The 18,474-nt window shown below is 37.8% G+C and overlaps 1 protein-coding gene across 8 annotated transcripts in view; it reads left to right on the top strand.

Annotated features, from left to right (window-relative positions):
- Cpeb2 (cytoplasmic polyadenylation element binding protein 2) overlaps positions 1-18,474 on the top strand; it is a 60,786-nt gene that overhangs the window by 17,719 nt on the left and 24,593 nt on the right. For all 8 annotated transcript variants that reach the window (XM_021638719.2, XM_060365378.1, XM_021638720.2 and 5 more), the window contains one exon: positions 11,231-11,281. In XM_021638719.2, the coding sequence (XP_021494394.1) occupies positions 11,231-11,281 (51 nt within the window). The remainder of the gene's footprint in view (positions 1-11,230; positions 11,282-18,474) is intronic.

The raw sequence follows: 18,474 nt of genomic DNA, 5'->3' as shown, positions 1-18,474 counted from the left end.
TAAACTTTCAATATTATCTTTGGATGCGCTGTAGCTCAGCTGTTCTTAGCATTACTTCTGCTCTGTATTCACAGTTACTATAAAATTAGTTTTCCAAATACTTATCACTAATTTACCCCAAATGCATTTGTACAGCTTCTTTTAAAGCATGCAGATACATCAAGTAGCCATTCAGGTAATTGTGTTTCATATGTCTGGCGGTATCCCCGTAGCCCTGTGTAGCTGTCACTTGGGACTTAGTAACTGAGAAATGCTTCACCCAGTGGAGGCCATGTCTTGTGATCTCCATGTCCTTGTCTTTTTTTTAATCTCGACTTTATTTTTCCCTCTTATTTAAAATAGGTTATTTTCTCACATAAAATATGCCCCTGATTATGCTTTTTCCTCCCTGTACACCTCCCAGTTTCTTCCTACATTAACACTGTTCAAAATTGCCATACAGTATACGAACACCAGCATCTTTTTCCCCCTCTCTTAGTATATACTAATTATGGTTTTCCCCTCCCTCTATCCTTCCCAGTTTCTCCCCACCCCTCCTCCCTCTAGCTCCACCCCCTTTCTGTCTCTCATTAGAAAATAAGCAGGCTTCTAAGGGAATATAATGTAATACATGTAATGTAATATAACATTATATAATATAGTATGATAAAAACAAAAACTAATACATTGGAATTAGACAAGGCAAACAGAAGAAAAAGAGCCCAGGAGAAGGCGCAAGAACCAGAGACCCGCTCAGGAATCCCATAAAAACACTAATCTGGAGTGGGCATGGTGACACACCTTGAATCCCAGCACTCAGGGAGCCAGAGGCAGGTGGATCACTGAGTTTGAGATCAGCCTGGTCTACAGAGTGAGTTCCAGGACAGCCAGGACTACACAGTGAAACGCTGTCTCAAAAAACCAAAGCAACAGCAAGAAGAAGAACAAAAACCACTAAGCTGGAAGCCCTGTCCTTATCTTAATGGTACCTACACCTTGCTTTGCTGGATGTGCTTTACAGTATCTGTCCCACTGATAGGACATAAATTTTGAATCTTTGTATGTACAAAAACACTGATTTTTCTTTTAAGAGGATGGTAGAACAATATAGAGTTACAATTTCTCAGTTTGGTATGTCAAAGCGTTACTGTACATCCAGTTAACTGTAACTAGTAGTGAGTGCAGTAAGCATAGGATACCAATAATGTCTGATCTAGACCTTTCACTGTGGTCTGGGAGCAGAGCTGCGTGTCTCCCAGTGATTTCTTGTGGGATTTATGAGTCTAGCTTTGTAGTGCTCTGTGAAGAACCAAGAAGTTGGCTGTGTATCTTGTCTGGTGCTTTTGAAAATGAATAGGCCTTCATCGGCATTCCTGCCTTCAGTTCTCCTCTGCCGTCAGGGTTAGCCAGAGTTCTTGGTGATGATCCTTGCTAGGTCTGCTTATTTCCAGATGACATTCCCCATGCACAAATGGCTTGGGGCTGTGTTTTCAGTGATTTACGATTCATAGTTTTACTTCTAAAATTTACAGCTTCCAAAAATTTGTTAATGTGGTTCTCCTGTGATCTTTTCCATTCATTTTCCATTCAATTTCCCTGTCAACAGGGGTCATTTTAGGAGATACACAAAGATAAAGAGGGAAATAAAAGTATTTCTTCCTCCATGTTTAACTGGAAGACTGTAGTCCCTAGTCAGCTTTGTATTTCCTTAGTGAGGAAGCTTCTGTGTCCCTACCCAGGGTAGATTATATTGTGTGAAAGAATTAGAATCAGATTCCTTTCAGAGTATCTCATTTATTTCAACTGTAGCAGCTTCCTAGTTGTTTTTTTTTTTTAAGTATCTTTCAAATGAGACTGTGTCATGGGAACGGTGGCCAGGCATCCGTCTTTACTTTGCCCTTCATGTCTGTGAAAATGCAATACTCATAAGTGAGTTTTTATATGCATTTATTTCCACAGAATATGCTAAATATGTTTGGTTTTGTGACTGTAGACACACACACATATATATGCACCTTGATTTATAAGCTGAAAATACTGTCAGTCGAAAATGTATTTACCACACCTAATCTACCAAATGTCAACCAAGAGTACTTTACATGTGCACAGAGCACTTACCACAGTGTTTTATAAAGGTTTAGGGATGTGGCTCAAGAGTCCCCTATTGCCTAGCATTCCCAAGCCATGAGTTCATTCCTGCATGGCAGAAAAATGATCTTTTGAACATCTCATATTGAATACTACACTGAGATGGTGCTATGGTATGTTTCTCTACCATTGTAAATCATGAATGGTCCTTATTGCCAACCATAACAGTTTATAATTGCCCCTAGAAATACTTGGTCTCCCATTTGCTTTTTTTGTTTGTTTTGTTTTGTTTTTGGTAGTTGTCAGCATTATTTTTATTTTCACAATTTCTTTCATAGTGGAAGGTTTACAGCCAATAGCTCAAGTTGATTTTAATATTGTTTTCATATTAGTTTTAATGTGATAACTAGAATTCATTATCATAGATAAATTTAATGACTTAAATTTAGTGTTTTCTTTTTTTCTCTGTTATACTTTGGTTGATACAGTTATATCCTTGGTGTTTGTTTGTATAGGGTGATAATAAGACAAAGATGAACAGCATATTATGGTTAGATGAAAATGTTATGCTAGGATCTTGACCCAACAGTGAGAAGTTGAATCTAGAGGCCTTGCCCAACCAAAGACCCACCTATCAGAGAGTGCCAACCCCTGACACTATGAAGATACTCTGCTAAGTTTGCAGACAGGAGCCTGACAGAGTTGTCCTCTGAGAGGCTCTATAGCATTGCCTCAAAGCAGAGACTCAGAGCCAAATATTGGGCAATGCGTAGGGAGTCTTGTGGCAAAGTGGAAGGAAAGAGGAAGAGGGCTGGAGGTGACAGGAGCTCTGTAAGAAGACCAACAGAGCCAACCAACCAGGGCCCAGAGGGGCTGGCTGAGACTGACGTACCAACTAGGGACTGTGCATGAACTATGCCTAGGCCCCCTTCAAAATGCGGCAGATGGGCAGCTTAGGCTTTATGTGGGATCTTTAATAAGGGAAGTTGAGACTGCATCACACAGGGACTCAAGTTGCCAGCTTTTTGATCACTTCGCCCTGGTGGGATGGCCTTGCCGAAACTACAGAGGAAGAGGACACACATGAGTCCTGATATGACTTGAAGAGCTAGGGTGGATGGGAAAAGAGAGGGAAGGGGGAGGGGAGTGGAGGAGGGACAGAGCTACAAGGATGTAAAGAATTCTTTTAATTATAAAAAGAAAAAAAAAGATTTGAGAAGTGGGGTTAGAAATGACTGTCCTACACACTGGAACTGATTAGAAACTGGAATTATTCAAGGTAGGTAATGACTATGTTAATTCCAAGTGTATTTTTGGAACTTCATATAAGGTATTGAGACATACAAGTAAAGGTGAGGTGTAGATTGTGAAAAAATACTGTATTAATAAACCAAACAGTGAGAGCAGTGCTTTATTGAAAGCACATAAGAAAGAATGCTAGTTGTCTTCAGGTATGAATTCATAAGTGTGTGTGTTAATACACCTCTACATTGACCACATATCAAACACATTTTTTTTTTTTTTACAACCAGAACGTAACTATTCATCCATACTTTTTGTTTGGATACCAGTAGCTTATTATTAATGATTACTGCCAAGTGTCAACTCTTAAGTAGTAGACATTGGTAGTCTTGGTTGGTGCTTTTAACCACCTGTGCCTTTGCGCCTTTCTTCTTTTATTGGTCTAATATTAACGCTAACCTAGGTTCTTTATGACTATAATATGTGATGCCACTTAGTTTTCTCTTAATGTTGACAAAATGGGTAACAGTGAATTTTAGTAATTTTCTCGTCACTGATGAGGAACAAATTAGAGTCATTGATGTTATAAAGAGCAGCGATAGCTGAAACTACTAAAAATAGCATCAAATAGCTCAACACTGTGGCTCCAGGGTAGCCTGATTTGCTAGATGTCGCCAAAGTGACCAGTAGTGAATACGGCATGAATGCAGTAGATAGAGGGTGATGCACACCCTGGGCAGGTTGGGGTCATGGTGCTACTGAGAAGAGAACACAGCATGAATGCAGTAGATAGAGGGTGATGCACACCCTGGGCAGGTTGGGTCATGGTGCCACTGAGAAGAGAACACAGCTTAGAATTTACCAATGGTTTATTTCTGGAATTTCCTCTTTAATATTTTCACATCGGGATTAATTAGAACTGAAAATGCAGACAGACAACCAATTATAAGAGAATATATCTGCTTTCAATAAAGAAAATTGGCTTAGATATGGGGAGAAATTATCTTGGCAAAGATTAAAACACAAAACTTTTAGACCCTAATATTTTGTTATTCCTGGTAACTTTGTTGCTGGTATCAACGTACAATACATCGTTAGATAACCGCTTTTAGTTAAATTTGTATTTAATGTCAGAGAATAAAATGATGTATTCAGCTTTCGAAAGGTGGCTTTCGCGTCTGTGCATGACGGCCCCGAATAGTAGTTACGTTGCCTTTGCTATTTCTGGTTGAACCAATAAAGTCTGAACACTAAAAAAAAAAAAAAAAAAAAAAAATGATGTATTCATTTAACAAATATTTGAGAATGTATTATATGTCATTCTGTTGTAGATTCTAGAACCAGGAAAAGAAATGAAAGCCCTACTCTTTGAAGATATTTTGTTTTTAAACAGAGCAATGATGATAAGAAAACTAGATAATTTTTTAAAATGTGATGCCATTTGTGCTAGAGGAAGAAAGAAGCTGCCGTTGGGGACAGGATGATGTGTGTTGCCACCTAGCACCTACAGATATGACTATGCTGAGGGGTGCCACTCTTGACAGAAATATCCTGCAATGGCAGGGTGCCTGACACATAAGAGAAGCAGCAAAAAGGCCAGCATAGTCACTGTAAAGAATAAGGTGCCAACTGCTTTATTGTAATGGATTCTGATACTTTGTCTAAGAAAGAAAAAGTATCCTAAAAAAGTTGTCGTATTTTTTTTTTATGTAACCAATTGCTCAGTATACATTTTTGAGGTGTTTAATTTTTTATTTATTACAATTTATTCACTCTGTATCCCCACTATAGCCCCCTCCCTTGTCACCTCTCAGTCCCTTTCTCCTATCCTCTTTTTCCCTTATCTCCCTCCCCTAGTCCACTGATAGGGGAGGTCCTTCTCCCCTTCTATCTGACCCTAGCCTATCAGGTCTCATAAGGACTGGCTGCATCTTCTTCCTCCATGGCCTGGTAAGGCTGCACCCCACAGGGGAAGGTGATCAGAGAGCCAGCCACTGAGTTCATTTCAGAGACAGTGCCTGCTGCTCTTACTAGGGAACTCACTTGGACATTGAGCAGCCCATGGGCTACATCTGAGCAGTGGGTCTCAGTTCTCTCCATGCATGGTCCTTGGTTGGAGTATCAGTCTCTGCAGCCCCATTCCGGGCCCAGGGTTTTTGGCTCTGTTGGTCTCCTTCTGGAGCTCCTGTCCCTTCCAGATCTTTCTATTTCCCCCTTCTTCCATAAGACTCCCTGCACTCTGCCCAAAGTTTGGTTATGGGACTCCGCATCTGCTTCGATAACTTGCTGGGTAGAGTCTTTCAGAGGCCCTCTGTGGTAGGCTCCTGTCCTGTTCCCCGTCTTCTCCTGCTTCCAGTGTCTATCCTGTTTGCAGTTCTGAATGAGGACTGAGCATCTTCCTTAGGAGTATATCTAATATCCACATATGAGTGAATATATACCTGGGGTGTCTTTCTGCTTTGGGATATCTCACTCTGGATGATCTAGTTCCCACCATTTGCCTGCATAGTTCATGATTTCCTTGTTTTTAATTGCTGAGTAGTATTCCATTGTGTAAATGTACCACAATTTCTATATCCATTCCTCGGTTGAGGGACATCTAGATTATTTCCAGATTCTGGCTATTACAAATAAGGGTACTATGAACGTGGTTGAGCAAATGGCCTTGTGGTATAGTTGAACATATTCCAGATATATGCCCATGAGTGGTATAGCTGGATTCTGAGGTAGTACCAGTCCTAATTTTCTGAGAAAGGTCCAGATTGATTTCTAAAATGGTTGTACAAGGTTACATTTCCAACAGCAATGGAGGAAGGAGGGTTCCCCTTTCTCCACATCCTCTCCAGCATGTGTTTTCCCTTGAGTTTTTGATCTTAGCCATTCTGATGGGTGTAAGATGGAATCTCAGGGTTGTCTTGATTTGCATTTCCCTGATGAATAAGGATGCTGAGCATTTCTTTAAGTGTTTCTCTACCATTCAGTATTCCTTTGTTGAGAATTCTCTGTTTAGCTCTGTACCCCATTTTTTAATTGGATTATTTGGTTTGTTGATGTTTAACTTCTTGGGTTTTTTATATATTGTGGATATTAGCTATCTGTCAGATAGAGGGTTGGTGAAGATCCTTTCCTAGTCTGTAGGTTGTCGTTTTGGTCTGGTGACAGTGTCCTTTGCTTTACTGTTTCATGAAGTCCCAATTATTGATTGATGATCTTAGAGCCTGTGCTATTGGTGTTCTGTTCAGGTAGTTGTCTCCTGTGCCAATGAGCTCAAGGCTCTTCCTTACTTTTTCTTCTAACAGGTTTAGTGTGTCTGGTTTTATGTTGAGGTCTTTGATCGACTTGGACTTAAGTTTTGTGCAGGGTGATAAACAGGGGTCTACTTGCATTTTTCTACATGTAGGCATCCAGTTAGACCAGCACCATTTGTTAAAGATGCTATCTTTTTTCCATTATATCTCTTTGGCTACTTTTAAAAAAAATCAAGTATCTGTAGACGTGGGTTGAGCAATATACATTTAAATAGCCAACAGGAGCTTAGGAATGCATGCATGCACGCATGTGCACATGCCTGTGTGCATATATATGTGTGTGTGCATGCATCATTATTTAAAGTGGTGATAGACTAATAAAATTATTTTAAAATACTCTAAGTCCTCCAGTTTTTCATAGACATGTAAAAACTTAAAGTGTATGCTTTAAAATGTTTTAAATTACTTACTATTATAATTTTTTACAGTTATTTGTTTCCTTGTGTGGGTTGCCTGTGCCTGTATATATGTGCCTGTGTGTGTACACACACCCATAGCTAGAAAACATTTGGAAGTCAGAGAACAACTGTGGGAGTTGATCCCTCCTTCCATCATGATGGTCACAGAGCTCAACTAAGGTCTTCAGGCTTGGCAGCAAGTACCTTTACCCAGTAAGCCATCCCACCAGCCCCATGTTAATGCTAATATAGAAATGCCTAGAAGTAGCACCTATTCATTATTTGTGGCTGTATGTGAAATGATCATTCCACAAGCTTGCTTAAAATTATAAGGGATGACTTGCCTCAAGACTTTGTAAGTTTAGATCCTGTGGGTTATCAGGAAAAAATGGTGGCTTGTCTTGTAGAGTGGAGAATGCAGAATGTGGTGGATGAATGAATATGATCTCCATAGGCTCGTCTACTTGATGGGGAAATATGAAATGTTGCCTTGTTGGAGTGGTGTGGCCTTGGAGGAGATGTGTCATTAGGAGTGGGCTTTGAGATGTCACATCTACACCCCGCCTAGTGCCTGCTTCTCTCTTTTCATCACGGTGTAGCTCTTTGCTATTTCTTCAGCACCATGAATGCCTGCGTTTCCCCTTGTTCCCCATCATGATGATAATGAATTGACCCCCCTGAACATGTAAGCAAGTCCCCAATTAAATGCTTTCTTTTTAAAGAAATGTGTTGGTTATGGTATCTCTTCACACCAATAGAATAGTGACTAACACGTCTAAAGTTCCTTTGCACTTTTTCTGTTATATGGAACTTCCTGTTTCTGCCTCCTGGCCTAGGGCACCCTTAGTGTAGCCATCTGCCTGTTCCTCAGCAAGCAGAACAAAAGAAATTCCCTTTTAAAGGATATTTTCAAAAAATTGTACATCCCACTTTTATCTTTTATCCTTTGACCAGACTTCACACAGTGTGGCAAAAAACTGAGAAGTATAATTTTTTTACTCTGGGCCTTTCTTTTCATAAGGGAAATTGGTGTCCTGTTGTTATGGGTAAGCAGTAGTGTCAAGTTTGTGGGCCACCAGCCTTTTAGACTACTATCGAGGAATTAGTTTAAAGCAGTATGTTCTCTCATGTATTCTTTTGCATTGAAGTTTAAGTGTTCTAGAACCCTCTATGCATGACTTCCTATATCCTGTTATCAATAGGAACTCGGGGTCAAGGCAGTCAGAAGAGAATCAGGACAGATAGGTTCCTATTCTGTCAGTCATTCCTATCAATGATGAAACCTCAGGCAAGTGACTTAATCATTCTTGTGATAAAGTATCTTCCCATTAAAATGGCAAGAAAATAGTATCAAATTCAAGGGATTGTTAGCAGGATTAAATAATTGGCAGTTCAGTACCCATAAAAGCCCCTTGTGTATAATAAACCCACAGATGTGGTCATTATTACTTTCAATTGGCAGGTTCCTTGTAAAAGTGGTTTTGATATCATAAATAAAACATAGCTATGAAAGTTAACTTAAAATTTTATATTATTTCCCACTTCTTTCCTAAGATTGGAGAGGACAGGAACTCCATAAGGAGAGCAACAGAACCAAAATAATCTGAGCATAGGGGTCTTTCCTGATACTGCTATTCCAACCAAGGACTATGCATGGAGATAACCTAAGACCCCTACACAGATGTAGCCCATGGCAGTTCAGTATCCAAGTGGGTTCCATTGTGATAGGAACAGGAACTGTCTCTGACATGAACTGATTGGCCTGCTCTTTAATTACCTCCCCCTGAGGGGGAAGCAGCATTACCAGGCCACAGAAGAAGACAAGGTAGCCATTCCTGATGAGACCTAATTGACTAGGATCAGAAGGAAGGAAAAGAAGTCCTCCCCTATCAGTGGACTTGGGGAGGGGCATGCATGCAGAGGGTGGAGGAAGGGAGGGATTGGGACGGGAGGAGGGAGGGAACCACGGAGGGGATACAAAGTGAGTAAAGTGTAATTAATAAAAAAAAGAAAAAACAGACTTGAAAAAAAATGTTATATTAACATTTTCACTGTAGTGGGAGATAATTAGATAATTTGAGTCTAAATTTGCTCATTTCGTTGTGAACTATTTTTATTACGTTGTGATGAGCTATAATTATTTTAAAACAAACATACAAATAAATATTCATTCACAAATAGGGCTCTTTCTTTTGAACTTATTTTCCGTGCCCTTTAAAGTCCATTCAAATGGCGAAATGTAAAAAAGATTGTTTTATAGTCAAAGGGAATAGTGAACCTATTTGTGTCTACATAAAGTCTTTACGGTGGAACAAAGCTTCAGGGAAAGAGGCTGTACTTACTTAATATAACATACTAGCATGTAGGCCTGCATTCCCGGATTCAGCTAAGTACTCCTTTGTGTTTTGTTTTGTGATGTACTGTACATACATAGTTCTTACAGCAGTGAGTGAATGTTATTCAAGTTTTGTGTTTCTGTCTCTTTGACTGCATTGTAGGTAAGATGTATCTTAGGTTTCTACTACCTTCCAGTACTGCATTCTATCAGGACAGAATTGTAGTGATATAGGTTGCCACTTTTGAAGAAATTTTACTGTTTTAAGTCTCATGTCAGAAAAATGGCAATTTTTGTGGCTGTAAATAATTCTCTAAATTTAATTAGATGCAACAAAATGTTAAGAAAATCCTTATTTTTGAAATAAACTGTGACTCCTTTAAAGTTTTGTGATACTTTTGTTACTAAAATGCAGTTCAAAGAATTGTAATTTCTAGATCATTCTACCTTGTGCCTCGTTTGTGTATTTTTCTGATTCTTACTCCATACCACGGTTTCAGAACAGTAGACATAACTGTATGTTTCTAGAGTATAGAAGCTTGATTTAACAGTTCATGTAGTTACCTAATGACTTCTTTCATGAAACTTGGAAGTAACTAAGACGTAATAGATTGTCCTTTTAAGGGACAATTGTTTAGTTCTCGTAACTATATTGAATCCAAAATCAAAATGTGCCAGAGATCATATTGTGCAAGCTTATATGGGAATCTCAATACCATGTGTATATATACATTTATGCATGTGTATATATACATTTATGGTCAAAACTGCATTATCTGCCAATTATCCTTACATTAGTAGATAATCAGTTTGCTTCATAAATACAACAAAAGCCAACAATCTCTGGCTTGTAGAGGATATTGGCTATATTAATCTGTGTCAGAGTATTTAGGATAGTAAGGGTGGATACAGTACTCTGAATAATGTCAAAATCAAAAGCTTTTGCTCACTCTTCTGATGGCAGTGAATTTCATGTAGGATTACTGCCCTTTTAAAGGGGAGCTATGCTGAGGTGATTTTTAATGCAGTTCTACTACTTACTTTTAATGTGGCCTAAAAATAAAGTATCAGAGTCAGATATCAGAAAAACATCCTCTATTTTAATGAGCTGTAGCAATGATCATCCTTGATGTTACCATTAGCCAAACAAATATTATGTTGTGCAAATGCTAGCTGAGCTATAGCATGTCTTCACTATACCATCTTTGTAGCACGCATAATACTGTTCTCAAATTTCATAAAAACAGTCTCCATGAAGAGTGACTTAGAGCAGACATTTTGTTACTCTTCTTAGTATTTTCATTTTTTCTTCATAAATATTTTTTAAGCTCTAAATGATATACACTTATAATAATTGTGGTAATAGCCTATAATGTCTTCTTTGAAATTCTTCATTTAAATATGCAGTATAAGACCACATTGAGTTGAAAAGAATAAAAGGTTTGGTCTCATTTTTCTTTTTAAATTTTTAGTTATTCTTGATTTCAAAATATAAATCCACTTCATTGAAGTTTTATTTTTTTGGAAAAAAAAAAAAACTCTAGAGAAAAATTCAGATTGGGTTTATTTAAAAAAAAAAAGCAGTTTGTTTTCAGACTAGGGCACCTGTGCTGCCTTTAAAATTCAGGTAGACACCAACACTTGTATTTTCATTTGCTCTCAGATCACTTCGCGATCTTATGTTTTGGGAAGTAAGATGAGCTTTATAATTTTGTTTTAAGGTTTTAAAGTTAATATGCTTTGAGTTAAAGATTAACTTTCTGGTTTTAAAAAATATACAGTGCTTAATAATTTTCTTCTTCACTGTACCTACCTCCATCCTTTTTTTTTTCCAGATAGCTTCATAATCTTCACATTCTTCTTTTCTTGTCTTTTTCAAGGTCGTTTGAGCTATCCGCATCCAGGAACTGACAATCTGTTGATGTTAAATGGTAAGTTTTTACCAAACATTCCATGTTTCCATTTGGTTCATACAAATGAAGATGTTTAAATATGTATTACCGTATAGACAGTTCAGCCATCTTATAAAAATAAACCCATGTTCAGCCATGACAGTACTCACTTATAGTCCCTGCTCTTCAGGATTCTGAAATGAGCGTCATGTCACCGCTTAGATAAGGAGCATTCAGGGCAGCATAATGAAGTAAAGCTGTGGGAATTAGGAATTCCTGTGTTTTGTCCCTGAAAATGTAGTCACTGAGAAGTATATTTGTGACAGTATAATTCGGCCATCCCAACCTCAGGAGCAAGCCTTGTTTGAATGTTGGGGTTCTGTTTCAAGCTTTGACGGAGGAGAAGTAGCTTTCTTCTTAGTTTCCTATTTCATAGTCTGTAAACTGAGGAAGTCTCCCAGCTTATAAGAATTAGAGATAATGTTCACAAAGTGCATAGATTCTGATAAGCCCTTGTGTTTGTTTTAAGTAATATACTGGTGAATTTATACGTGTACTAATCACACTGACTTTTTACTTACTAAAAAGTTAGAAGTTCACCAGTCGGAAAAAAAAAAAATCTTAGCTTAAAGTTTTCTTCTCTTTACATTGGACAAATTAATATATTTATAGTCACAGGATGTAGCATAAACATAATCATGGGAGTTGGGAATGAGGGGGGAAGTGCCTTTCAGGAGTAATTTTGAATTAGAGGCAGGCAAAGAAAGAAGATGGAGAAATATAAATAATATATACTTAAAATCACATTATTATGTTGGATTGGCTCTTTTTCATTTAAAGCTTTGTTGAAATAAGATGTAATGAAGTTGTGGAAGCCCATCTGAAAGTGAGGTCACTGTGAAATTAAGCCATGTGGATGATGACGATGATAGCAACAGAAGGGTAGAAAGGAACACCTGTCGGCCTACCGGGGGTGTGCAGTGATGGGGGAGATGATGGGTGGTGCTTCGTGGTCTGGCTATAATGCACTCAGTTGCCAAACATGTAGCAGCCCAGTCTAACCTAGACTAGTCTACGCCCTGGGATTTCCAGTAGAGAGATGATGACTGGAATCATTATTCAAGGACCTCTTTGTAGCCCTTTTTCCTCTGTATCCATCTAGTCTTTTTTTTCCTCAGTTAATAACATGGTGCTATTGCAACTGAATTTAAGATAACAAAAAAGCTTATTGTTAATGTTCTGTCCATTTGATTTGTGAAATATGATAGGCTTTGGTAACATTAAACTATATATAGATTTCACTTCCCTTAAATATTCTATGTGGAAAATAAAGATTATTCACTTATTTTAACTTCTGAAATAGTCACAGAAATTTTCCATTTTCATGTGTCAGAATATATTTGAAAAGTTACATTATTCACAGCTGAACGTATGTTGTTGGTTAGATAGTGACCCAGATGGTTACAGCAGAATGCCAGTCATGTAAGCAAGGAGGTTGGAAAGGCCCAGTGGTTTTTCAGCTGATGTTTTGTTTTTGCATTTTGTTGTTGTTGTTGTTACACTAAACTGTTAGTCAGTTGCTTTTGTAAATTACTTAAAGACCTATAAATTTTATCAGAATTACGCTTCTTCGTAAAGAAGACATGAGAATGTTTTATTTCAGGCAAGTTACATCTAGTAGATAATGTGCTTGTTTTATTTTATTATTTTCTAAATGTGAGCACTCTTAATAGTCTGCCATTTGGGGCCATAATGCTTACTAAGTGAAGAAAGACAGCCTGGAAATTTGAGTTTATTTAGCAAGGGACTAGGGAAGGAAAAGAAGGTATTCACTGAAGGACATCAAAATGTATTCAGGTCAGGAAAAGAGACAGTTTGCTCCCTGCAGATGAACAGTTAAGAGGTGAAACAAGAGTCACCTAACTGGGTTCACCCATGGGGTGAGGAAGTCTTAAAGAGTAAGACAGGAAGGTCACTGATTAAAGGCAAATAACAGCACTCGGAGGTAAGGGGAAATTTTTCTTTAACAAATGTAGTTTAGCCATATTCTTAGCATGTTATGTTCCCAGGAAATCAGGGGATTAAGTGATGTTAGTACAAGGCTTTTCCTACATTAGATAGTTATTAAAAATTTCTGACATGAAGAAAGTGTATCGTCTTATTCACAGATTTAATTTACTGTAGAGAAGTTGGTTAAGTTGCTTAACCATTACGTATTATTATTGTAAGCATAGCTAATGCCGTTCACTTTTAAGATAAGTGTTTAGTAATGCATTTGGCATCACCATGTTTTGTGGAGATGTGTGGGTGGCATCACAGACTCTAAAGCCCGCTTGCCTTTCTGTACAACCTGAAATAGCATACCTAACTTGACCTTGACTGCATTTTTTAATATCTAAGCCAGGGCACACTGCTTGCCTCAGGGCACTGCTGGGAGGACTGAGTGAATTCATGTACATATTTAGGACAGCTCCTATGAATAAGTATTAGCTGAGGAGAGTTAGTGGTGGAAATCAGTGCAAAAGATCATACAGAAGTATAGGGCAGGTCCTGTGAACAGACAGGAAGTAGGAGATTACTTTAGATGGTATATAATGAAGAGACAACATAACTGGTTTTCAGCTATTGAAAGGATGTTTAGTGTGATAAGCAGAAAACTTGTTTTTGTTATTACAGGAAAACCAATAGGAAGAAGCTACATTAGAAATTGTATGTAAGGAAAAAGATTAGGTTTCTTTAGTTTCCTGTAGTGTGGGAGCCTTTTTATATGGAATAAATTTTAGTGATACATTATTAAACAAATGCATGATTATTGCAATTAAGTAGCATTCTTGATAAAGTGTACATATAGCTGATAGAAATCAGTGATTACTGTGTATCAGACCTGAATGATTGTAATTAAACATAATATAATATAAATAAGAGTAATACAATGCAAATCAGATATACTAATATTAGAAAGGCCTTATAACTCTTGAGTTAGTTGTGAGTTGTAGTTAAACCTTTAGATAAATCTGGGGGAATAAGAAGTCAGTCATAACAGTGATGGCATGGTGTAGAACTAGGAAGAGCCTCTGCCAAACGCACACTGAGAGCAACTCAGATGTTCATCAGCATGCAATGAAGCGTCAGCCACAGAACTCACGCTGCTGTGTGGATTAAAACTGTAGACCTAAGATGCCACATAAGGTGGAGCCTGGAGCCATTAATTGTGGCACTCAGGAGACAGAGGCTAGTGGAGCTGTCAGTTGGAGACTAGCCTGGTCTACATAGCATCTATCATCTAATCTAGCCAGGGCTACATTGGGAGACCTTGCCTCAAAACAACAACAACAACAGCAAAAATCCATATAAATGTAATTACAGAGAGGCTCCTGTTTCTGAATAGACCCTGTTTCTCAGATAAGTTTGAAATCAAGTTGATTTGATGGCTAGACTGCTATTACTGTAAGTCACTGTAGTGTTCATTGTCTTTTTAAGAAAGTCACATTACATATATATACAGACTGTTTAAAAACCCAGTTTTAAATATTTAGAATGACAGTTTGAATTTATATTTTTGAGGGTATAAACCTAGCAAATACAATATCTGGAAAAAATAGAGCCAGTGCTAAAAATCTGTATGTTTTCTGCAGTAGTAAGGAAAAATATTAAGTTATATATGTCTAATATTTGTCTCTACTTGGATTAAAGTGCATTTTTCCCAATTTTCCCCAAACCCAAAAATTATGTATTTTTATTAGGACCTTTACACAAAAGGGAACAAGACATAGCAAAGAATGAGATGAAGGAAGTGGTATTAGCAAGCCGGTTTGAAGTTTAAATTTGCATTTATAATCCATATATGCAGCCACTTATGTGATGAAGAGCATGCTTTATTTTTGAAGTGAAGTGAGTTCTAGGTGTCTTTTTTAAGGAAGTTTACCCAAGGCTAGCATGGTGGTGCATTCCTTTCATCCTACCACACTTGGGCGGTAGAAGCAGGAAGATCAGGAATATATGATAGTCCTCAACAGCAGAGTGAGTTTGAGGCCAGCTTGGGCTAGATGGACCCTATCTCAAGAAAGAAAGACTGTGATCATACTATCCTTCTAAAGCCAGATGCTCTACATGGACTGTAAAGTTAGAAGACCTGGGTAGCCTTTACATGGAGGCTGCTCACATCACGGAGCGTGAATGCAGTACGTGACCAAGTGGGATCTGAAAAGGCCTGTCATTTGGAACATGGGAATTTTCTTTTTAGTTTTGCCTTGTTTACTCTAGAGAAGTATTTGTTTTAGCTTCCCACGAAGAGAATTTTAACCTCAATTTCTAGATGAATTTGTATTTTTCTTCCTATGTTATCTTTCAACTGAAGTAATTTGGCTATACTGAACTGAAAACCTGTAGTTTAGAACACAGAGTCCCTAAACAGTAATAAGAATTGTTGTGTTTCCTGATTGTCACTGTGGTCAGAACCTGAATAAAATCATTGGTAACCTACCTCAGATGTAGTCATTTGTATGAAAGTCTTTAAACTACCCCAAGAGCCTCCTTTATAAACAAAAAGCATCAGCGATCTATGTATAGTTGTATATGTGGATATTAAATGCCCCTATATATCAAAATGGGCAGTTCTTCACTTTTTAATCTAAGTTACTTTCTTATAAATGCATCATAAAGCATATTTTTAAAAATAAATCATTACCTTTTCCCACTTTAAGTCATGTTTTTATCTGGAGGTTCAGAATGTTTAAAGAAGACATTTTTGTTAAGCCAATGTCAAACATTAGTGAATACCCTTAGAATTAATTTTTCTTTCTCCTCTCCACCCTGCCTCGGGCTGTTTCTTGTTTTGAATTATGATTAATTTATAAATTTTACATCCTGATCATACCCTCCCTCGTCTCTTCCTAGCCCCACCCTCCCTTCCTCTTCTCCCATCCCAGGCAGCCTTCCTCCCAGACCAACTGCCCGCAGACTATTAAGTCTCTTCAAGAACTGCCTGTATCTTCTTCCTCTGTGGCACATAATATTCATGTAATGACTGCTTTTTTTTTTTTTTTTTTTGTAGAGGTTCTTGACTATTCTGCTGCAGAGTTACACTGAAACAAACTCCAGAGAAACATAGAAACCATAGTAGCATAGTAGACACGTGTTAGACACACCGTTTTCAGTACAATGGGAGCAAGATGGTGATTTCCATGATAGGAAATGTTTTACATGGGATAGCTTCATTTGTAGACAATTGTATTTCCTGTGTATGCACGTGTCCAGGGCTGGGACTGTGTGTGTGCCATGTGGCCCCTGTAGAAGTCAGGGGGCAGCTGTTAGGAGAATGTCTTCCAGGTTGGGATCCTGGGCTTGGGCCAGGTCTTCTGGCTTGCAAGGCAAGTAATTTTAACCACTTAATATCATACTGGCCACATGTCTGGTTTTGGTAACTTAGAGACTTCAAATCTGAGAGTTGTCCGAAAAATAGTGTGTCTCTTTAGAGGCTTCTGAAATTCCCCTGCTATGAGATAATAGATAAAAATTTATAAATAAGTGTATTTAAGCCTAGGAATGACATGAAACTTATGATACTGTAAGTATTTATATGTGTTTTCACTATTTTAGTATTGACTAGTCCCACTAAAAGTATAACAGGTAACAATATCAGCAGTACTGGTGCTTGCCTTACTAGGTCAGGAAATATCGGCCACTTTCTAACTTCACTACAATTTATGGTTTGATTTCATATTTGTTGAAAATAATTTCATTTGTTTATGAATCTTTGATCTTTTTAACCATGGTTGAAGTTATCCTAAGTAACTTAACTTGATTAATATTATTGGGTCACCCCTCGAAAAAGCAAGAGACCTAACTCCTGTGACTTTGCTGTACAATGTTTTGGGGCCTGTTGACCACTTGAAGATTTAGTATAACTGTTAAGACTCAAGGGAGTTTCATTCTTTTTCATATACTAGCTTTGTTAAAATTACTTTTATCAATCTGATTTTCTACAAGTAGTTTTCCCTAGTGGGTGCAGCTATTTTAAAAGCCCTGCTCCCCCGTCCCCTTTTTGTTTTCATTTTTTGCTTTTACAAGACAGGGTCTCTCTGTGTAGCCTTTGCTGTCCTGGACTTGCTTTGTATACCAGGCTGGCCTTGAGCTCCCAGAGATCTGTCTGCCTCTGTCTCCCCAAGTGTGTGTGCTACCATGCCTGGCTTTTAAAAGCCTTTTTAAGTCTTAGAAGAATTAAAAAGTAAAATTCTAAAAATGTTGTCTTCTTCTACCTTCACCCTAAACTAACACATATGTATGCTGGTAAGGTGTAAAGCAAATCTGTAGACTTTGAGTCTGTTGGTGCTCAGAAAACAGATTGACTGTCACCGTAATGACAGCTAACTCTGGTAGCCAGCTTAGAAGATGGATAGAAGCCTTATGCTTACTGACTTACTGCTTGGAAGTAGAAATGACTAAGAGTTGACATGTTTGCCTTCCCTGCTCGTTATTATAGGAGAATCAATGCCAAATTGGCATACAGTAGCATTTCTGTATGGCAAAGCCTTACTATAAAGTTTAAGGTATATTTTTTTAAACCTTACATAACATAGACTATACTTAGCATGTGAAATACATCTTTTGACTTTTAAGTTTTATACTTTAGAAAGGGACATTTCTGGCAATTTCTAATACAATTTTCGAATTGATTTTTATTCAGCATTGGATTTTTCTTGCTTCTTCAATTTGTAAACATGAATTAAGACCTTAGTCTTATAGCATTCATTTTGTTTGGTTTATTGCGTGTTTCATATAAATATTCAGACTAAAGCACTCCTTGTATGCACTGATTCAGGAGAAAGATTTTCTCAATACTGGTAACTTTCTGTCAAGAAATCACATTCATACATTATCCGTGGGAATAGTGTAAGCTACCAGTTCCTTTCTACTTTACATTGCCAGCATTTCTCATTCTGTGAGGGGAGTCATTTTAATTTGTACTACTGTTCCTTTTACCTAGAGGCAGACATATAACCGGTAGCTCTTACAAAATATGTCAAAAGACTAGAAGGCATCATTTCTGTCATTTTTGCTGCATGTAGTCTCTTACTGTTTCCCTAGGCAGCTTTGAACTCAGCTGTGATTACAGGATTTAGTTCCACAGCTCAGTAACCATCTACATCTTCCGGTACCACCTTGTCAGGATTTGGTACAATGTAGGTTGATCTGCATAGCTGGTGAATAATATATACCATAGTACTTTTTAA

This window comes from Meriones unguiculatus, chromosome 12 (genome assembly GCF_030254825.1).
Source record: "Meriones unguiculatus strain TT.TT164.6M chromosome 12, Bangor_MerUng_6.1, whole genome shotgun sequence".
In the NCBI taxonomy this organism is placed as follows: domain Eukaryota; kingdom Metazoa; phylum Chordata; class Mammalia; order Rodentia; family Muridae; genus Meriones; species Meriones unguiculatus.
The sequence above is the reverse complement of the archived record's forward strand: the minus strand, read 5'-3'. Positions and strand labels throughout refer to the sequence as shown.